The sequence below is a fragment of the Microtus ochrogaster genome, unplaced genomic scaffold (genome assembly GCF_000317375.1).
Source record: "Microtus ochrogaster isolate Prairie Vole_2 unplaced genomic scaffold, MicOch1.0 UNK107, whole genome shotgun sequence".
Lineage (NCBI taxonomy): Eukaryota > Metazoa > Chordata > Mammalia > Rodentia > Cricetidae > Microtus > Microtus ochrogaster.
This window is the reverse complement of record NW_004949205.1, coordinates 485222-507842: the sequence shown is the minus strand read 5'-3', so window position 1 is coordinate 507842 and position 22621 is coordinate 485222. Positions and strand designations below refer to the sequence as shown.

The window sequence follows — 22621 nt, the reverse complement described above, 5'->3', positions numbered from 1 at the left end:
CACTCAACATCAGACACTCAACTGTCCTGAGTGACAGTTCTTCATTTTCTGGAAGCTCCTATACTCCTAAAATTGGTATTTCATGTATCCCTTCTTAACTCCCCTACCCTGTTTCATGCTGACATTTCCACACAGTGATTGAGTGCTCCAGAATCTTGTATACCTCAGAGCACCAAGCCAGTCAGTCTGTTTACCTCAGAGCACCAAGTCAGATAGTCTGTCTGTCTACCTCAGAGCACCAAGTCAAACAGTCTGTCTTCCTCACAGCACCAAGTCAGACAGTCTGTCTACCTCAGAGCACCAAGTCAGTCTGTATATCTATATATCTCACAGCACCAAGTCAGTCTGTCTGTCTGTGCGTGGGCGGGGGGGGGGGCGCGTGGATCTGTCTGTCTCTGTCTCTCTCACACCACACACATACACACACAATTACTTATTCAATTCTATCTTAATCAGCCCTTGCTTGGCTCTAGGGGACTTATCTACTCTTCTATGAATCTCTTGGCTCAACTTCCCGACACTGAGTAACTGCTTGGTTTGGGGAGTCATCTTCCACTATAACCAGCCCTGGTACCACCCAGGCAGCAAGGCACCTGGGGCACAGCCTCTCATACACCAGATGTTTCCTCAGTTGCCAAATCTTTCCTCCATTGGATCTTTTGATGACCATTCCCTCAAGCTACCAATCACCTCCTTTCTTTAGCCCTATGTTTTCAGGCCTTAATGACAGAACCTCAAATGTCTTCATGCATGTGAAACATGTGTTCCACCACTGAGCTACCCCCCAGCATCCATCCTTCCCTCTTTTAAATATTTTCCATGTGCCTTTGTTGTTCTCATTATTTCATTTTGCTGGGGATGGAGCCCAGAGCCTGACACACACTCTGCAAATGTCCTACCACTGAGCTACTCCCATAAGCTTAAACATTTTTCCTAATTACTGTTGAAAATCTGAGCTCACAGCAAATACATACAACATAGGATGGTAGCAAATAAGAGTTTAGAGTGGGTCCCTTCCCCCAACCACTCAGGAATAAGCACTCTTTGGTATATGTTCTTCCAGACTTTTTAAGAGTGTGCTCATTAGGAAATGCACCTATAAAGGGTTTTTCTTTCATGCATGTCATTCTGCTACTGTTCCTTTTCATTTTAATAATGTACAGTGAGCAGCTTTCAAAGTGGTTACAGAAGCCTCCTTTGAAAGCCACACAATATTCAGTGACCTGATTTACCATTCGCCTACTGATGGATGCATTCCCAATGCTTTCTGTTTACCAACTGCCATAAAGAGCCATACACACAAAGGTCTTCACACATTAACATTTATAGGGTAAATATTTAGAGGTGGGTGGAGTGGTTGGCAACAGAGGACAAGCCTTTTCTTGAGTCCTTCTGGGCCTCCGTCTCAGCATTGCTTGGCAGAGAGAGGATCAGCCCCTTAGCTGAAAGAAACTCTTGCCACTCCTGGGTATCAATCACCCCACTTCCCTGGGTGTCTTTCTGCTTCCAATATGGTTGCTGCCTTGCTGAACCATCTTTCTGTCCCTAAAAGGAAACATTCCCTAGAATATTCTTCCACTTTCACTTGAGCTTCAAGGATGTACCTTGTCTTTTCTTCCTTTATATTCTTGAGGCAAATACCGCCTTAACTGACATTTCTAGTCCTAACCACACCTCAGTTGCCTAGGGAATATTACAGCCTCAAAGGTCTGAATGTCTCAAACATCTGAAATTTAAACAAACCCCAAAATGTACTCATGACCTTTTTCTCTGAGCCCATCTCTTCATTTGAAAAGCAAAGGGAAGGAACAAAACTCAGTTAACTCAAAAACAAATTTCAATAGAAACAGGAAGGAGCCAGGGATACAGGACAACTGACAGACAGTGCTTGGAAGGTGCCAAGCCCCCAGCATCACACAAACTCAGCATGCTCACACAGGGCTATGATCCCCAAAGGCCTGGAAACCCACCACTCATAGACAGAAGTGGGAAGATCAAAAGTTCAAGGCCACCCTAAGGTACTTACAGTTTGAGGCCTGTCTGGATATGGAGGAAGAGAGGGAGGGAAGGAGAGAGGGTTACCTAGGGTGCACCAGAATTTAGAACATAGAAAAACTAACTTAAAAGAACCAGACCTCACATTTAAGGGACATAAACTCTGAGGAAGGGACAAGGCATAAACAGTTACATAACATAGGGCAGAATAACATGCTAAAATAGACGAGAATCATTAAATCGGGCTTGGAAGCCTGGAGACAGCTTCATAGTGACTGTCTGGACCAGGTCTTGATGATGACTAGCAGTTATTTCAATAGGAAGAAAGGAGTATATCTCATTGAAGGTGCAGCATGAACAATGTATAAACTCATGGAAGCATGGAAGGACACAGTGTGCATGACTCAATCTGAAAGCACAAATAAAAGACAAAACTGAAAGAGCTGGGAGCAAAAATCGCAGTGGATCCTCAGTTTGAATGTATGGAGCTCAGGCCTTGATTCCCTAGGGGACCTGCGCATTCACCAACCCTGTCTGTGTGCCACCTCTGACTGATTTGATAAGTGGCTGACTAGAAAATTACTCTAAAAACATTTTGAACCTGAACAGATACTCCCTGGGAAACATGCCTATGGCTGATTAGCATCGTCAGCCAAGAACACCAGAAAGTATATGCACCTCTTTGTCTGCCATCCCCACTGAAAGACAACTGAGAATGGTTGATGGCTGTTTCAAGATCGTATCACTCTGGCAGGAGCAGTAGACAGAGCAGGAAAGATACTTGAAGCAGGGACTATCCATCAGTAGACTGCTGCAAGAAGACACCGGATAGAGATGATGGTGGTGATGAAGATAAAGATAATGAATAATTGGATGAACTAGGACAGAGGAATAAGAAGAAAAGGAAGAGAGGGATTAAAGACAAAACGAAAAGGACTGAAGAAAAAAGAGGTGTCAGTGGCTGTATAAATGCTGGAGCTGTCAGGCAATGCTAACCCTGCTTCTGCCTTCCCAGTGTCCTCAGGGGGCCATTAAAGTCACACATCTCAAATCAAGTGGCTGGAAGAGTTGGAAAGAAAAGCATGTACTGTTAGGATAGTCTTCCCAGAATGTGCCTTAGTTCCTGCCATCACAGTTCATCTAGTGACCCAGATTAAACAATTGTTAATTTGTCACCCCCTTCATCCTGATCATTCTGTATGTTAAGGAAAAGTTTACATTTGTTTGTTTGGTTACAAAGGGTGATTCCTTTTGCTTGGCATTTTATTTACAAGACAGTGCACAAAGGGCAGAGGTCATCCATCCCTTCCAAACAGCCCTGGCTCATACCTCTGAACATTTTATTATGCATGACCACTCCAAACACTTCCCTAGCAGTCCTGTATTTAATTCTTATAAGAACCTCACAAGATGGCTCAAGGGTTAAAAACACTGACTGTTCTCTCTGGGGACCGGGGTTTGACTCCCAGCAGCAATATGACAGACAGCTCATAACTGACTATAACTCTAGCCCCAAGGGACCCAATGTCCTCTTTTGGTGTCCTTGGGCATCTGTAAGGTGCACAGATGTGCATGCAGGGAAAACAACTAGACATATAAAAATAAATTTAAAAATTCTGCTTGTCAGTGGTTGCAAACACCTTCAATACCAGGACTTGGTAGGCAGAGTCAGGCAGATCTCTGAGTTCAAGACCAACCTGGTGTACAGAGTGAGCTCCAGGACAGCCAGGGCTATATGGAGAAACCCTGCCTCAAAAAAAAAAAGAAAGAAAGAAAAAAAGAAAAGAGAATCTCATGAAAGAGATACTGTTATTATTGCTACTCCACAGTTAAGGAAACAGACCCAAACACTTAGTGTATATTCACCTGGCAACAAACAGGAGAAAAGGATAGCTTTGGAAACCTAAAGAAAAAAGAAATGAAAACAAACCAGGCCCAGAAATGTCAACAAACTTATCCAAGCTAGAAAGCAGCCGTGCTGGGATTCGAAGCCAGCTAGTCCGGCTCTGGGGCCTGTATATTTAACTAGCTACCATATGTCTTATTCTAAAAGAAGATTGAAGCACAAACAGGCTACTTGACAATCCCAAACAACTCGGTGTTGTCAAGCAGTTAGTAACAAAGCTAAAACCAGGACCCAGGTCTACCCTGTACTAAACCCAGTACTCTATTACTGTGCATTGTTCACGTCCAGTAGGTGAGCGGATCATCTCGGCCTTTTTCAAGACCACTGTTGCTTAAGCTTGACAAAGCTGCTAACCTCTGATCCGAATCTCAGATGCCAGTCTCTTTCATGGAGGAGGCAATGGCCTCTTTCTAGCCACAGCTGCGTATGCAATGAGTGTAAGCAAACAGCATCTGGAGTCAGGCCACGCTGGCTCTACACACAGGCTCACATGCTCACACAGCTCCCTGTGCAACCTGCCCATGACAGGCAAGCAGCAAGATCAGGCTTTCCTGTGGAGAAGCAAAGGCAAGGGGGAAAAGGCCAACAGCAAAGGAAATCACTGTACCAAGTAGATACACAGGCAGACTGTAGCCAAAGGATCCTCATTATGAGAATTGCTAGGGACAGCAATGTTCAAACTTCACAAGATTTCTGGGGCTAGGGATGTAGCTTAGGGGTAAAGTGCCAGCGTGTACAAAAGTCTTGAGTTTAATTCCACATGGCACAGGAAAAAGTGTCTAGTTCTACTATATGCTGCGACAGAAGTGGAAGGAAGCCACGCATGGGATCACAATATGAAACTAAGTTGTCAATCTAGAGACAATCCAGAACGGCTCCCATTTAGCTGTGTAACTTTGACACAGGTAGACACACAAATCTATGACACTGGACATCTGCTGAGAATCCTTAAGTTCCGTTGTCCCAAAATAAGAGATTGGACAGAAATAGGTGGACGACAACAGAACGACATTTCAATAAGAGAGAAGGGAGCAGAGCTGGGAGAAAGCTCAAGGGTATCCCTACTGAACAAACTGGCAACTGGTGTAGCTACACATTTGCATAGCTCAAGCCTTTTTATGCACGCGCTATTAACATGCTGATCTTGATAAAGAAGAGGTTCTCAGCCCTTCTCACAGCTAATGGACTTTTTCATACACTAATTTTGACCCTCACTCTCTGAGCTACTCTACTGCCACAACTTTGGAGAGTCATTTCACCTGAGTCTGTTTGCTCACCTAGAAAATGAGGGAAGATGTCAGGTGTGGTGGCGTACGCCTTTAATCCCAGCACTTGGGAGGCAGAGGCAGGTGGATCTCTGTGAGTTCGAGGCCAGCCTGGTCTACAAAGTGAGTTCTAGGACAGCCAGGGAAGTTACAGAGAAACTCTGAGGGAGGGAGGGGAGAGAGGGAGAGAGGGAAGGAGGGAAAGAAAAGGAAGAAAATAGAAAATGAGAGAGGACAGACACCTCTGAGCTAATCTCTGAGGGTTTTGTTTTTTGTTTTTAGCTCTTCTCCCCATCACTCAGCTGATTCAACAATCGAAGAACGTGTTGCTAGAATATCCTGGGTCTGGAAGTCAACAAACAGAGAGATGAACTAGAAGTGAAAAACATAGATAACTCCAAAGTGACCTTTGTAGAAGGCTGCAAACGAAGTTAACACATGGGCAGAAGACTTGGCCCCAAGCCTGCAGCATATCTAGTGAGTGTTCAAAAATGTTACAAATCGGTTTGGGGCATGGTGGTGCACACCTCTAACCCTGAACTCGGAAATGGAGACAGAAGTATCCTGAGTTCTCTGACAACCTGAACTACATAAAAAGACAAACGCCTTGTCTTAAAACACAAAGTCACAAGTGTTGTTATTATTACTGTCAATTTTTCCAGGAGTGTGTAAGATAATGAAAAATTACCATGAGCTCCTCCTCTGAAATCTCACACTTCTTTGCCCCTCAGACCCAGTTCCTGGTTTATAGTCGTTCAAAGGTCTGCAAGAGAGTCAAAAGGCAATAAGAGTTTCTTCATGGCAATCATGCCAGTTACACTGCTGTATATACCTATAATCCCAGAACTAGCAGCCAGCTATGCTTAAAGTACATGACAAGAAAATGAGAAACCTGACAAGGAAGACATGAAGAATGTGGAAGAGATAGTCAGAGGGCCATCAGACTGGGGGGGGGGGTCATGGAAGATGGACCCCCCCACTTATGCCCAGCCTTGGATCCCACCCTCATTTCTCCAGCAACACGGCAATTTTAAGAAAGGGAACCATCACAATTACTACTCCTGAGGATCCACAAAGCCATACAAAAGGAAGGCAGAGGCAGCAGAGCTTTGCTGAGGCTGGCCATTCAAGGACCAGTAACCCCCTCCCGCCATCTCTCCTTCAAGTACAGGGTTTTGAGTTAAGAGAATAAGATCTGAGCTCTATCTCTGGCTTGGGGTAGACACAATGTCCTAGACTGCCCAAAAGGTCACAACATCACAAAACATGCTACTGCCACCCTCCCTGCCCTCAGTCACTAACCCACTTGTGCCTGCCACTGTGCTAGGAGGCCACGTCAGGAAAGCTGAGCACATGGCTAAGGAGATAGGAGGACAGTGTACTTACACATCCCAGAAGCTTCTTCCACGAGGCACTTGCTGCTAAGCCTGCCCTGATTTTCTGATTTCTAATTCAAAAAGCATAATGTTTTGCTTCCCTCCTTTCTATTCCTTCTTTGGATAACAGTTAAAGTCCTACTTATATACAGTAGAAACTTAAATCCTACACCAGGCGGTGGTGGCTCACCCCTTTAATCCCAAATTCAAGAAGCAGAAGCAGATGGATCTGAGTTCGAGGCCAGCCTAGTCTACAGAGCGAGTTCTAGGACACCCAATGCTACACAGTGACACCCTGTCTCGAAAAGTGAAATGAGAATAAAAGGTAAGTCCTACATGTGCTTGTCCTGACATCCAGTGTTTTCATTCTTTCTCTGATGCTTCCCCTCCCTGCCCATGTAGCTACTTGCAAACTTACATCCAGCTCAAAAACATGGCTTTCCTTCCTCTTACCCATCTTCCTCCTCCAGGCAGCTGCCAGGATCTACAACTTGGCTTGCCTGTTTTTTTCTCTAAAATGCTAATAAAATGTTTTTTATATTTCTTTCTGAGTTAGTTTTGAAGTTCTATTATCAATGAAACTACCATGATTCAGGACTTAATCCCAGGTTACAGAAAAGGAACTGTGGAAAACGAGGATTTTTAAAAAGTAATAATAATAACAGGTGTGGACCACAATGTACTTTGCAAATTGTTTTTCAGGACAGACCGAAAGCAGGGAGTAAGAAATTTGGGAAGCTGATTCAAGCATGCTTTCCACATGCGTCCATCTGAGCAAACACAGCGCTAGCTGTGAAATGAAACACGGCCAAACAAGAACGGGCTGGTCAGGAGACCCAGGAACACAGCGGCCTTCACATTCTTTGCAAACCCAACTCAACCTTGGCCAATACTAGGTCACCCCTAACCTTGGCCCAAGATAATCCTTCCCTCCTAAGAGGGCTTTCCAGGGAGGACAGCCACGGGACTGGAGGTCAATTTTTCTTCACTTACTGGCCAAAAAAAAAAAAATCCCACAAGCAAACTAGGACACTTGACCTTGGCTGGTGCTAGCTCACACGGGACTGTTCTTAGGAGAGCTGGCTGGGGCAGTCAAACAGAGTGGAGACCCACAAGTAAAAAGTGTCATTTTCCTCAGGGTGCCCATATTGCTATTGTTCATGGCTAGGAAGGAGAAATACCCCGGGGAGGGGTGGGAAGAAGCAGCAGCTTGCTGCCCAGGGGGCCCACTGTGAAAATGTTCAAGATAATGAGGCACTTGTACACAGGGTCTCAGCAACATTCCTGCAGGGTAGAGAAAAAAGTGCACCAAATGCCTGATGCTTCAATAAAGAAATCCCTTAACAAATGCAAAGGGTTAAAGAGGAAGTAGTGAGACAAACAGAATCCTTTATTGCAAACTTTCCTAGGTCTTAGAATGCCGGGTGAGTCTGGAAAAGCTAATTTCTAACATCTGCCCTTCCCTTGGGTTGTTGCTTGCTACAGACGTGCCCTTCAAACAGCTCTCTCAGGGAACCAGGACCACTGCAGAACACCTTAGCCTGCCTCCCCAGTCTTCAACTAAAGTATCGCCTATTTACCCACCAATGCTTGTGAATGCACCCAAGGACCTTCCAAGGTGGGGGTGAGACACCCTCTAACCCATGGCTGTAAAGTCACATGACAAAGGGGTAAGGCCTGGAAAACGCATTTGAATTGGTTCTCCCTCAAGTGACTGGTGACTCAGACTCCAGAGCATAGTCTCTTTTAAAACAGCAGTAGTTCTTGAAATGAGAGGTTTACCAAACACTAGGATGGCAGATGGCATTGTGATTTGTTGGTGGTACTGCTGTTTTGTCTTGTTCGATTTGCTGATAATCGTCAGTAAAGGCCTCAGGAGTCTGATCCCCTACCAGCACCCTTTCTACCACACTGTGCTGGCCTTTCACCTAAGACACTGGCCAGCTTTATACCCTGTTCTTCTGGGCCTGGGTACCTACGTGTAGATCAGTGGTAGACTATTGTGTCCTGCATGCACAGGGCCTGGGGTTCTTCTACCCCCAAGCTTGGCAACAAAATAAAAAGTGAAAAATATACCTGTCCTTCTCTAAGGGTAGTGAGAATGAGCCTGTGAGTGGTTCATTCTCCACGAACAATTCCTTCAATCAAAAGACATTACGAAAAATGCAAAAATGAAACCCATTCACCTCTCTATCCATCTCACCCACTGAAAACCACTCCTTTCATACTTTTACTCATCTACTCACTGGTTTCCTAGGCTACCAGTCTCAAGACAGTTTGTACCATGGAGTCAGCCCACTGATACAGAGCAGGAATAAGACACCGGAGCCACCTCCTGCCATCCCTTCCCACCCCCGTTCCTCCAATGGGCTGGTTAACCTCAAGTAACCTTCATAATGCCCACAACCATTACCAGCCAGGCACTAGCTTCATGAAAACCAGTATTTCTGCCCACTGCATGCCTGACACAAAGGTTCCAGGGGAGCTTTCATTAGCAAAAATCCTAAATCTAGTATCAAATCTCTACCATCAGGTACCCAAGCTGAAAACAGCAACAGTCATAATGCTAATCCTGAAGACACCTCTCATTTCAGATGCCATCATGGCAGTTGGGGTGACAGTAGCAAGAGTGATTGTTGTCACCCCCACTATCACTATCAGAGCTGAGATACTAAATGCACTGTATGCACATCATAAACTATCATAAGCGACTTACTAAGAGTCTCGCAGTCTTTACACAACCCTGGTATATTTATGTGTGATCATCTCATTTCACAAATACGGAAATGCAGGCTCAGCTACCCAGGGTTACATAGCTAAAAGAATTTGAACTCAGACTACAACACCTCAGCCCACATTCCCACCATATGCCACCCCTGCCTTGAAATACACAGTACCACAATGACTGCCAGGACAAGCTAACGTCCGTTGCTTGCTCACAGTGAGCCAAGACTTCTGCCCAATTCTTGACTGAAATGACTGACAACCCTGTCTGGTGAGTGCTATTAATTCTCCTATTTTACAGATGAATGAAACTGAGAAGAATAGTTATACAGCATGCCTAAGGTCACATGGTAACGGAACTCAAAGCCAAACCTAGGAAACAGAAGAATTCAAAAGCTCTCTCTCTTCACTAGGCCCGACTTACATTAGACCAGGGAGATGATACTTCTATTGCCCTACTCAGCTAGGAAGCCTGCAGGGTCCCAATCCTGACGTGTTGAGTCTTGGCAGATTAATGTCAGTGAGGAAACCTCTCTAGTCCTTCAGTGTCCATGCCAGCAATTTGGGTCTGGTGACTCTAGGAAAAGAAGATCCATCTCCTTCTAGAAGTGTCTCTTAGCTCCCATTTCCTTCAACCCGATTTCTGAAGATAACGCCTCAGCACGGTCCTCAGCTACTGCTGTGCCCAGAACACCTAATAAATGTTTACTCAGAGCTCCTAGGGCCACAGTTAAGGACCTTAATGTGCAATCTGGCTCAGTGCCTTATTTAATCAGCACCTGAATGAAATGACTTTTTGCTAGCAACAGCCAGAGCACAGTCAGCTCGAGATTTTCTGCAAACACAGCAGGTGAACTGGCAGAGGCCATTTTACTCACAGGCAAGAGACCCCCAAGGTGACACAGCTCTGCTGACACGTGCTGGGGATCGGGAGGCGCAAGGTGCTGAGGTGGGACAACAGGTTCACGCTTCCTTTCTCCTCCAAATGATCTCCTCCTTCTACACACCTGAGCACCTGCTGCAGTGTTTGCACTGGTCCCGCCCAGCGAGCCACGACGCTAGCACCCGTACACCCCCTGCTGCTCACATCCCCTGGATGCTATCAATGCAGCACAATACTCCACCTGAGTGGACAGAAACTGACAGCTTCCATACTATCTGGAAAAGAGGACGGGAGAAAAAAGCACAAACTTTTCCGAAGCTACAGAGAAACCCTGCCTTGAAAAACAAAACAAAAGAAACCAAACAAAAAGCATAAACCCTGGGCAGGAAATAAAGGAAAAGCCAGCTGCTTTAAAAAAAAAAATACCAGACCAGGGAAAGGTAACTAGGAAATTTTGTCATTATTTTTCTTTGAAAAAGAGGTTTATTGATTTGATTTCAGGGTTTTTTTTGGGGGGAGGGGAGGTCGAGATAGGGTCTCTTATATAGTACTGGCTATACTAAAACTTACTATGTAGACCAGGCTGGCCTCAAACTCAGAGATCCACCTGCCTCTGCCTCCTGAGTATTGGGATGAAAGGTATGTGCCACAACTCCTGGTGAGATTTCCTGAGTCTTAAACTCACGTAATCATTACAAAAAGGTTTTTTTTTTTTCTTTTAAACAAAGTCACACATAGAAATCCTAGAAAATGACAGCAGTTAGTAGCAAGAGGAATAATTATATTCATTCCGCGTGTGCGTAGCAGTTCTGTTTACACTAACATTAGAAAACATAAAAAATCCAAAGCCCAGAGTATCAAATCTAAGTAGAATGTCTTAAATAAATGCATGAAGTCAAAGGGTTTTCCAGTCCCACCCCTTTTAAAGAACTATGCATAATAGGCTGTCTGCCTTCTTTATGATCACAGTACTTTGAATCCAGTGAAGCTGGACTTTAGACTTTGTCTAGAGACAAAGAAACTCAACTTCCAGTCCAATACAAAGGAAGAATTCTAAAATAAACAATGCAACAGCTTGCTTCATTTTAAAAATAAATTTGTCCTTACTTTTTTTGAGGCACTGCCACATTACATTACCCAGGCTAGCCCAGAACTCACTATGTAGACCAGGTTGGCCCCTGATTTATCACATTGATCTGCTTGCCTCTGCCTCCCCAGTGCTGAGATTAAAGATGTGTGCCACCATACCTGGCCTGGTTTTCATTTTTAAAAATGAAACAATAATGGAATATGAAGTCAGTTCATCAGGTAAAGACATTTGGTGCCAAACCTAATGACCTAAGTTCCATCTATAGGACCCACACGGAAGGAGGAGGGAGGCAACTCCAAAGGCTGACTTCTGATTTCTACATATTCCACATATGCACATGGCACGCACACGGTGCGTGCACAAACACACACACAAAACACCCTAAAAATAAAATACCCAAAAATTCATCGTTACAAAAAATGTTGAAGGATAGATAATAGGTTAAAACTGGGAAAACATAGTTTCTTAACTCCTTTCCCAGACAGCAATGGAGTCTGCCTACATGCCTTTCCCACTTCAGTGTGAACCTTTAAAATGGAGGTAAATTCCTTCCCGTTCCCCTGGGCATGTCCCATTCTCTAATGAAATGGAGATTTTTATTACATTTATTTAGTCAGTGTGATAGGAAGACCACTCGCAGGGAGAGGTTCTCTTCTTCCATTAAGTGAGTCCCAGAGATTGAATCCAAGGCATAGCAGCAAGTGCCTTTACTTGCTGAGCCATCTTGCCAGTCCTGGAACAGGCATTATAGAAGGCTTTGTGTTACAGCATGAAATACTCTGGAAGGAAGCCAACATGGAGTTGTCAGGTAGAAAGACAGAGAAATGGGAAAGAAAGAATATGAAAAAGGAAGATAGGAAGGCAGCAATAAGTCTTGAAAGAAAAGGAAGGAGAGGGGAGAGGGGGAGGAAGGGAAGGAGATAGGGAAGGAAGGAAGGAGCAGGGAAGACATGTTGAATTCTGTTTCTGTTGTGAAGCTAGCTCATTCAGAAGGGCAACCATCTCATAAACAAATCAATAATCGCCTCCAGGTTGCACATGGGTTCATGCTATATCCACTGATCTCTGGTAACTTACCTCAGTGCTCTGGGCATCTGTCCTCGATGGCATGGGTCTTCCTTGGGACAGGGCAGAGAAGATGACTCTATTGAATATCCCCTAAGGAAACTTCAGGACAAAAGTCTGGGACTTTTATCAATGGCCCAGAAATGACAAAGCATTCTTAAAGATTCACTTGCCTTGATGAGAAAGAAGCAGGAAATGCGACCCTGATAAGACGCAAGGTTACAGATGAGACACTGACTATGAAGGAGGCAGCAGCTCTAGGGACTAGAATTTGCTTTTGTTTTAGCAAAGGCCAGGATCAAATTTAGGACCTTAAACATCAACACCCTCATTGTTTATTTTTCTTACATTTTCTCTCTCAATGTAGCCCTGGCTGGCCTATAATTCATTATATAGATCAGGATAGCTTAAAACTCACAGAGATCAGCCTGCCTATGCCTCCTCAATGCTGAGATTAAAGGCCTATGCTCCCATGACTGGCCCATACATTGAGTCTTATGTCTAGAATTCTCCTTTCCCTCTTTGTTGGTCCTCATTCTAGATAAACAGAGACCAAGACTAACAAGGGTCCTTGCTCTCATGAAGCTAACATGCCTCCTACATGGTGTCACATATGGAGTTAGCATGCAACAATCAGGGGTCAAAATGGCCTCCTGTCAGTTGAGAGACCCACTGGCTTAGAGAGGAATAAAGAAGAATTAGGAGGCAACAAAGACTTGCTTCAAATATTCTAGCAATAACAACTCCCTTGAAAGCTACCTCACAAAAATTTCATGACCTTACCCTATTTCTTAAGTCATACTACATGCATTATAAACTACATGGCCTATACACAGTGCTTTCAGAAGCCTAAATGTCTTGCCCATAAGCTACCCAGTTTCACATCAGTCAGGACGAGCACGTGAGTCGTCTTCCCACTGACTATTTCTGCCACAGGATGTCTTCCAAAATGGGACCCAAGACTGGCCAACCTTAGAACTATGAGACAGTTTTGTTTGGTTTGGGGGTAGTTTGTTTCTGTCAGACAGTTCACTTCTGGAGTGCTGGGATTACAAGTATGAGCACTACATTCGATTACACATGCTAGGCACATTCCCAGTTCACCAAGGAGTTTCTTTAAAATTCAGAATGCAAAGCTGAGGGTAGTGGAGCACACGTTTAATTCCAGCACTTGGGAGCCAGAGGCTGGAGGATCTCTTTGAGTTTGTGGCCAGTCTGCTCTATGCCGTGGGTTTCTGGAGAGCCAGAGCTACAAAGAGATACTTTGTGCCTTAATAAAGCTTGCCTGAAGATCAGGGGGCAGATCCAGCCACTAGTTAACCCAGAGGTCTGGCAGTGGTGGCACTTTTAATCCCAGCACTCGGGAGGTGGAAACAAGAAGATGTGGAGGTCAAGGCCACACCCAGCTACTTGAGATTCGACCAGTCTAAAAGAGAAAGAGCTCCCAGCACTTGGGATCTCTGCCTTAATTCCCAGCACTAGGGAGGTGGAGACAGGAAGTAACATGGCTGGGTGGAGAGAGGCGTATAATGGGGAGGAGACAGGAACTCAGCCCTTTCAGTTTGAGGATTCTGTAGACAATGGCTCTCTAAGTGGCTGGCTCCTTTACTTCTCTGATCTTTCAGGCTTCACCCCAGTATCTGACTACAGGTTTTTATTAATAAGATCAATTAGATTAACACTACAGAGACTCTGTCTCAAAACCCAAAGAAAATATTCAGAAGCCAGCCCCACCCCTTGTGGTAGGACCTTTAATCCTAGCACTAAGGAGGCAGAGACAGGCAGATCTCTGTGAGTTTGAGACAGCCAGGGTTACATAGAGAGACCCTATCTCCCCCCACCCCCCAAAAAAATCATAATGCTATCCTTGCCCTGGACCTGCTTGGGTGTCTATAGAGGGAGCCAGGCATCTTTATGATAATCACTCCTCTCCATATTCATAGCTCTCTTCATGCCTGGTCAGCCTGGCCAGATAGAGACCTTCCAGACAGATAAGCTCTCAATGGAGCAAAGCATATACACACAGCAAAAAAATGGGGCTCAGTTATAGCTCATTGGTATGACACTTACCTAGTACACACAAAGGATGGGATCCATTCTCCAGCAGTTCAGAATAAATGACAATAATAAAAAGGTATGAAAGACAAGGACAAGCTGAAAAACTTGGCTCTTGTTGAGAATATTTCAAGTAGACACAATAACAATGAGCTACGACTGAAAAGTATAGGAGAGAAAGAAAGAAAAGTGAGTCACTGGCCTAATACCATTCTTTTTATTTCTTAGTAAAGCAAGAAATTAAAGTTGTCATGCCCAGATGTCTGCCAAGGGATAAAGGAAAAAATCCAGCAGCATAATTTCCCTGATCAGGATAAAAGCTGTACTTTGGATCCAGAGTGCCTCATGGTTTTAATAAGCCCTCTTTGTGGCAGAACTTCCACAAGACTTGTATGTGCTAAAACTGAGCCTGCTTCTATCCTCTGTCTATTTCAAAAACAGATCAGAGCCAGGCGGTGACAGTGCATGTCTTTAGTCCCAGCATCTCTGTGAGTTCAAAGCTAACCTGATCTATAGAGCAAGTTCCAGGACAGCCAGAGCTACACAGAGAAAACTACCTCGATAAAAGCAAAAAACAAACAAAAGAAGCAGATCAGAAGATTGACTTCATGAGCACAACAGACATATGAACCATGTCCATGAGACCTCAAGGGAACACAGGTCACCATGGGTGAGGGGGGCACAAAACATCAAGTCTGTCAGACACTTAGTCACCATTATCCAGGCCCACACCAATTAACATGCATGTACATCACTCTACTCAGGCCTGCGTGACATGGAGTTAAACTAGTACATGCCTTTTCTTATAAAAACCTGTCTCTGTTAACAGTGGAAACTGAAGCTGGGCGGTGGTAGTGCACACCTTTAATCCTAGCACTTGGGAGGCAGAGGCAGGCGGATCTCTGTGAGTTCGAGGCCAGCCTGGTCTACAAGAGCTAGTTCGAGGACAGGCTCCAAAGCCACAGAGAAACCCTGTCCCAAAAAAAAAAAAAAAAACAGTGGAAACTGAACAAGCAGACAAAAGAGCCCTCACCAAACAACAAACAAAATGTGCTATGAGGGGCTGGGAATTGAACCCAGAGAGTCACGCGCTTGCCCTTACCTGTACCCGAACCCCGAACCCCTTGCCCAATATTCTGAGAAGTGTTGTCAAAGGAGGACATATCATTTTAACAGAATGAACTGGAGTCAGGTCAGGCTCCTCTAGAAAGATTTCAAAAAGGAGAAGCCTCGGAGGAGACCGTGCAGGGAGAATGGATGAAAAACAAGCCCCACGAAGACTGCAACAGTGGCTGGTGGCCACGCAGTAAGGGAACAAAACCCACTGAGCCTGCAATCAGGCACTGGGCAGGAGCCAGGACCATATTGTTATTTAAAAGCAAGCATGATGGTGGTGGGCTGTGTTCACAGGTGCACAGCATGAAAAGGCTGAGAGGGAAACGCATTCCTCCTGCTAGGTAGGAGTTGGACTCTCCTAAGAGTTCTGGTGTCCAGTTTTGCACACTGTGCATTACAAGGGCATGGAGACATGGGCAAGGATCCAGAGAAAAGCAACAGGCATTATTAGAAGAATGGCTCTCACTAGCCATAGGGGAAAAAATAAAAAGAGGTTGAGACTAATGTAAAACCATATTGGTCATCTGCCGCTTTAATCAGTTTTGCCCAGCTTCGCTGGGTTAAGTGACTACATAGTTATTTCGTAAATTAAAAAGATTTGCTTTCCATGTATTAATTTTCATGGTGAAGATCTGGAGAGGAAAAGGTTAAATAATTTGCTCAGGTTCCCACAGAAAGCCATAGACATCCTAATATTTAACTCCAGTGTTAGCTATAGATGCTTAATCCACTAATCCACAGCCACCTGTTTATAATGAATGTGGTCTAAAGATGGCGACAATGAAAGATGGAGAAATTCTCTGCAATTTTCTCTGGAGGGAAGAATAAAAGAATGTCATGCCTTGACGCTTAAGTACATATAAACATGAATTCTTTGGTACCCTCCTGGTTTGATGACGCAGGATACAGTCCATCTGACAAGCTGCGAGCAAATGGCTGGATCCCTCATTGTACCCATTCCCCATGAACATCGATCCCATTGTAGGAACAGTAATCAGTGCTCCAGACAACAGATGGGGAGTGAGGAGGTGTGTCTTATCTGCAGTCAAGGGGGAAAGAGAAAGCCTCATTCTCAACTCTTTGCCTGGTTTTCTCTAAAATAAATCTATCATATGGTAAATGGAACACACCCGTGAGTGTTTCAGTTCGTCAAAGAAGGTATCACCAAAGGCTCAGTTTTTATTTTGTTTTGTTTTTGTTTTTCTTTTTGAGGCGGATCTCATCTATCCCAGAATGGCCTAAATCTTGCTTTGTAGCAGAAGATAACCTGGAACTTCTGACTCCTCCTGTCTCTGCCTCTCCAGCATTGCAATTACAGGCATGTGCCACCATGCCTTGTTTATCAAGCGGTGACGCTCGAACCTAGAGTTCCAGCCATGCAAGACAAACACTTTTCCAAGTGGGCTCCAGCCCAGTCCAAAGCTCAGAATCTGTGAATATATACCACTCCATAAGACGGGTCCCACATTTTTATTCCCATCACTCAGGAGGCAGAGGCAAGCAGATGTCTGTGAGTTTGAGGCCAGTTTCATCTGCAAAGTGAGCTCCAGGTCAGCAAGTGCTACCTTGGTGAGTTTTCATGAGGGAGGGAGGAAAGAAGGGAGAGAGGGAAGGAGGGAGAGAGGGAGGAAGGGAGGGAGGGAGGGAGGGAGGGAAGGAGGGAGGGAAAGACAAAAGTAGGAAGAGAAAGAAAGAAAAGGGGGTGGTGGATTAAACTTTAGCAAGCCCAAGGCAAGAAAGCCCTATCTGGTGAAAATTGAACCTCATTAATATATATATATTTTTTAAAGGCAGAACATGTAACAACAAACACAATTCTAAAACGAGGCCTTGGCTGCAGAGATGACTCAGAGAGTAAAAGTGCTTGCCATGCAAGCTTGACATCCTGAGCTCAATTCCCAGGACCTAGAGTAGATGCATAGGATAACCAACACTTGGAAGTTGTCCTTTGACGTCTGTATATGCACAATGGTATACATACACAGAATAATAAAATAAATTTAAAAAACAAGAGAGGGTTAGGTATTACTGACCAAAATTTAAAAAAATAAAGTACTGGCTGGGAGCTACAGGTCAATTATCATGAATTATAATTTGCTATAAATACCTGATTTGCTTCATGTGTTCAGGCATTGAAGATTAAACGGCAAATGTTACACCTGGCTAAGTTCAGTGCCTAATCATATGTTAACAGACACATGCAGAACCCACAGGAATTTAGCAGTTAAACAAGGCATGGGAAAAGGAGATCTTTTCATTAAGTTCTTAAGACAAACACAACATAACTGGATTCAAGAAAAAGAAAGTAAGTTAAGATATACTGAAAGAACCAAAGAAAGAAGGAAGGAAAGAAAAAGAACCAATGTGTTAAAGTCACTCAAAGATCCCTATTTGCAGATACTATCAGCCAGACTGCATTTGTTTTGTTTCAATTTGACAGTCTCATTATCTAGGCCATACTGGCCTTGAACTTGTCATCCCCCTTCCTAAACCTCCTGGTGCTGAGACTGCAGGCATTTGCCAGCACATCTAGCCTGTCTGGCATTTTAACTCTTCTGCCGAGAAACTGTCAATTTTTTTTTCAGACTTAAACAGCTACAAGAATCTCTCCCAACTAATCCCAGATTCCCACTGTGGCAGCTGAGATTTAAAGCCACCTGCGCCACTAAGTTGCTGGGAGATTTTTGGTAAACAGCCCAATGGCTCAGGAAGTTCATTCCCCGTATGCATACCTGCCAAAATTCGTGGGCAAAAGGGGATTGAGTGGCCATGCTTGAAGAAATTCTCATTGGTGCAGCTGGCAGAAAGACCTGCTATTTAGCACGGGGTTTAATAAAGCTCTGCTAACCTGGTCATCCGCGTCTGCAGCTGGAACTGAGTTGTGGGCCAGTACTCATGTAATCCTACAAGCCACTATCAGACTACGATCCTTAAACCTCAGAGAAATCACGAGACTAAAAAGAAACTCAACAGTAGGAATGTTAATCAGGGGCAGAATTCAGCCACAAGTTATGCCCTTCCTTATGTTACTACAGTTGGCAGCCACCCAAAAGCAGCATGGCTGTGACGAGGGTCTGTGTAACAAGGCGTTGCAAATGATATTTTGCAGACTGAAAAATGAGAGCTGGAGAATGGAACCAATTTTCCCTCCAACTCTTCTACTTCCTGGCCTAAAGTAACACGGGCCTTGTTACACTCGACTGGGAAAGAACTTTCTAGAAAGCCAAAAAAAAACGGAGTCATTAAGTTAAGAGACGCTATCAAACAATAAGTGTGTCCACCTTGAAACCCCCTTTCCCTTTAGCTATCGGCTCCCTGGCCTTGTCGCTGCTTCTAATCTCCAAGGTCTGTTGCTCCATTATAGCCTAATTCATCTAATTCACTTGCAAAAGCATTTCCTGGTGCATAATATCTCCTTTTTGCAATAGACACAATCACAGAAAGCATTTTAACATCTTTTTCTCCAGGCCTAGGCTGATCTATCACAGCCTGGAATTAGATAATGCATGAGTGGTAAAGTGCTAGATAAACGTAAGTGATTAGTAGTCCTCCAAAGTATAGTTGTGATGTGTGCACCCGAGTCATAACACTGCTGGCTACCATCCATTGGTCATTATTATTTCTTTTTTTTACCGACTCTCGTCAACTTTCAAAAATCCATACGGTCCTACTTCTAAGGAAAAGCCACACAGAAGGCACTAGAAAGTCGAATGGATCAAAGCCTAGGACCTTCGTAGGTTACAAAGCAGTGATTGGGGACAGAGGACAAAGGCATAAAATCCCCAGGACACGGCAAGAATGTGTAAGCTTGAGTCCTTTCTCTGCCTCCACCCTATAGCTTCAGGGCATAGGCTAAGAAAAAACCTACACAGAAGGATCGGCCTGTAGTCCCCCAAACTTCTACCTGTCCCAACATCAAGTGCTTGAGACTCCAAAGGTTGCCTCAACAATTTTATTTTACTGGGAGCTATATGGAGCAAAAGTGAAGGGTGGACTGGCTGGCTACCTGACGTCCACAGAGAAGAGATCAATTTGCCTTTTTTGCACAATGAGGTCAAAAGCCTTTCAAAGTAGCTCTCTTGTCATATTACCATCGGTTATGGGGCAAAAGAACCACAGACCAGACTGTCAAGGGCTAGGAGTACAACTCTGTCTCATCTTTACAGGTAAAGAAACTGAGGCCCAGAAAGGGGACTTCCCCCAAAGCCATAAAACTAATTAATTCCAGAAGTAGCTCTCCGGAGTTGTAAAAGCCTCTAAAATCTCTTACTTTAAAAATCACAATTGCTGCCAGGTTTGACATCATCACACCAATAGCAGCCCCAGTGAGGATGAATTTAGCCCTTTGTTGACCTTCAAGATTTGTGGTGGCCAGAGGCCTCAAGACCCCTTTGGAGAGACACCCTCTGACCCTTACCACCTGCAGTCCTTTTTAAAAAAGCACTCCTGTCTTAAGAGGCACGCAGGACAGCGGCTGGGATGCATTGTTTTCTCTCATTAACAAAAAGGCCATTCATTTAAAAAGAAACACGAAAGAGGACTGGTCAAATTTGCACAGAAGGTCTAGCTATGACAACCCTGTACTAGCTGCGAATGGCACCCCTTCCTAAGATGCCCTCTCAAAAAAGAAAGAAAGGAAGGCAGAAAGGAAGAAAGGTAAAAAGAAAAAGAAAACCATTGCCCACTCCATCTCTTTTCCATGCTTCTAGTGACCCAATCGATACCATCCCCTTTATTCCAGGGCTATCTACACCCTCTTGCCATCAGCAAGATGCCAAGGAGCAAGCCAATGTCATTCTCCACATTTTACAGATCAAGAAACTGAGGCCAAGAATGTGTAACCAAATGGATTTCTAGGAAAAGTGAGCTAGTAAATATACGAGCCACAAGTATACAGCAAAGTCCTACAGGATGGACTCACTACCCTCTGCCACTCCCAGTTTAGGACTGAAGGCTGGCAACTAACTCCAAAGGAGAGCTGGCTTTCCACCCCTGAGGTTAATCCCTCTTTCGCCTAGAAGCAAGTGACCTCTCACCTTGAACCCCCGCAGGGATTCTCAAACTCCTCCCGCCTCCTGAGAGCAACCTTCAACAAAAGTAAAAGCAATAAGGACGCTAATGGTGGGCTTCAAAATACCCCCAGTAACACTCACCAAGTTAGCCACAGCCCAGAATCTAAAAAAGACCTAATTGTTTTCCTTGTCGTCCCTCGTCCCTCCGTGACTTTAGAGCTTCAGGCTGAGTAAAGAAATTCTCAGTCTTTGATTCTCACACAGACTATGTACCTAGCTGGCAATTTCCCCTTTCAAGCCCATGTTTGCCTTAGCATACCTAATGGGTAGAAGTCAGGAAAGCAAAAGAAATCAGCCCTCTGAGGACCCTCGGAGCATGACCAGAGGACAGAGAATCGGGTTTGAAAAATGTAAATACCCTCTCACCTCTGATCGAGCGAGATTCCCCAACCTGAAGTCCACAAATCAGTACGGGACCTAGTTCAGAGAGCTCTTAGAGCTCAGGGCTGCTCAAGCTTCTCACAACCCAAAAGTAGACCTCTCCCTAAGAGCATAAACTCCCAAAGGAGTCAAGAGAAATCCCTAAAAGCATTTCCCCAATGGACCACCGTGGAGACAAGGAAGCCTGTGTGACCACCTCCAGGAAAGCATGTGACCAGGCCCCCGGGGTGTGTGGGGGGGGGGGGGGGGCCTACAGAAGGCAAGAGGGCTGGGCCTCCACGGGGCCACAGACGTGATTCTGAAGGGGCACCTAGCTGGGGCTGGACTTCCTGCTGGTGAAAAGACCAGGCTCCAGCAGGGCTGGGAGGGGAGGGGCATGGGGCTCAGAGTGCAAGTCATTTCTAAGGCTCTTCACCTCCACTGTAGGGCTGATCCATTGTGCAATGCTGAAGTTAGCACAAAGGCAGCAGCTGGTTGGAAAATTATCTTTAAGGGTCCCACTTCCCACGGGGACGAAGTGCTCTACACTAGTTTCCTGAGCACACAAATGACTCTTATCATCACTTAGGCTGCCCAGGAAAAAGTCAACAGACTCACATGCATCATGGTGACCAGGTGACAAGGGTTGAGCAGGTAGATGACGGTCTTGGTGGCGAACTTAAAGCCCACCTCCACCCCGAAGATCAGGCACAGGGCTACTAAGAGCAGATTCTTGCTCAGGCTCTCCTTGCCTTCATCAGGCCGCTGGGTCACCTGCTGTGGCTGGCTGCCACGGCCACCCCTACCGTCCTCCGTCTGCCTCAGGATGTGCCGAAGGGCCACCAGGATCTCCAACAGGGCCAGGGTCAGGACCACCACACTTTCCAGCAGCCGCTGCTGCCAAGACAGGAAGGCAGCACAGTCGGGGCCCCCATTGCCTGCAAAACTGGGGTCGACACCCCCATAGAGCCAGTCCAGGAGACTTTGGTAGCTATACCGGGACATGATGCAAAGTGGCTCCACTTGACTACGGTACAGGAAGCAAGAACGAGATGGAACACGAGACCGAAGGGTTGCCCGGGCGGTGGAACATGTAAGGAGGGCACACCCGCACCCCCCTCTGGACACTGGGGCACCTAGAACAGGGGAGGGAAAGCTACACGCGAGGCCCGGGGTAAAGTGCTGGCTCTAACTTGTCCCCACGGCTGTCTGGGGAGCCCCCCGCGCTTCTCCAGTGGCCACCAACGAGGCAGGGTTGAAAGGAACCGTTGGCCAATCTAAAAGGAAGGAGAGGAAAAAAAAGGTCTCAAAGAGGCAATTGCACGGGAATTAACGAAGCGGGGAGGGGTAACTAGCGAGGGAAGAAAAGGGGAACGGGAGTGGTGGCCAAGCAAGCAGGGGATGAGGGAAGTTGGAGACCAAGAGGGTCAGGGCGGGGACCTAGGGGACCCGGCACTGACAAGGGAGCCAAGCGGGAGGCAGAGGAGGGTGAGAGAGAGGGGACACCGGAGGCTAGGAGAGGAGCTAGCAGGGCCGGGCAGGCGGGGAGGGCGACGGGGAAGGCAGGGACGCCGGACTCCTCGTCTCACGCACTCCACGAGAAGGGGATGTCTTACTCCTGCAACCGCGTGGCCGTCTCTGCCCCCAGCTAGCAACTTCGCCGCCGACGGGGCCCCCTCTCCAGCCAATTTAGAGCGGTCCCGGTCCAGCCTCC

At 45.5% G+C, this 22621-nt stretch overlaps 1 protein-coding gene across 4 annotated transcripts in view; it reads right to left on the bottom strand.

Annotated features, from left to right (window-relative positions):
* The window catches only part of Tmem164 (transmembrane protein 164), a 485414-nt gene that overhangs the window by 462311 nt on the left and 482 nt on the right, over positions 1–22621 (bottom strand). The window contains exons 1-2 of one of the 4 annotated variants that reach the window (XM_013355238.2): positions 22501–22575; positions 21526–22184 (exon numbers count right to left, since the gene is read on the bottom strand). The exons of 1 other annotated variant lie outside the window; for it this stretch is intronic. In XM_013355238.2, the coding sequence (XP_013210692.1) occupies positions 21526–21912 (387 nt within the window). In that variant the 5' untranslated portion in view covers positions 21913–22184; positions 22501–22575. Of the gene's footprint in view, positions 1–21525; positions 22185–22500; positions 22576–22621 lie in introns of those variants that run through there. 2 more of the 4 variants (XM_005371384.3, XM_013355239.2) reach the window with 2 other exon arrangements.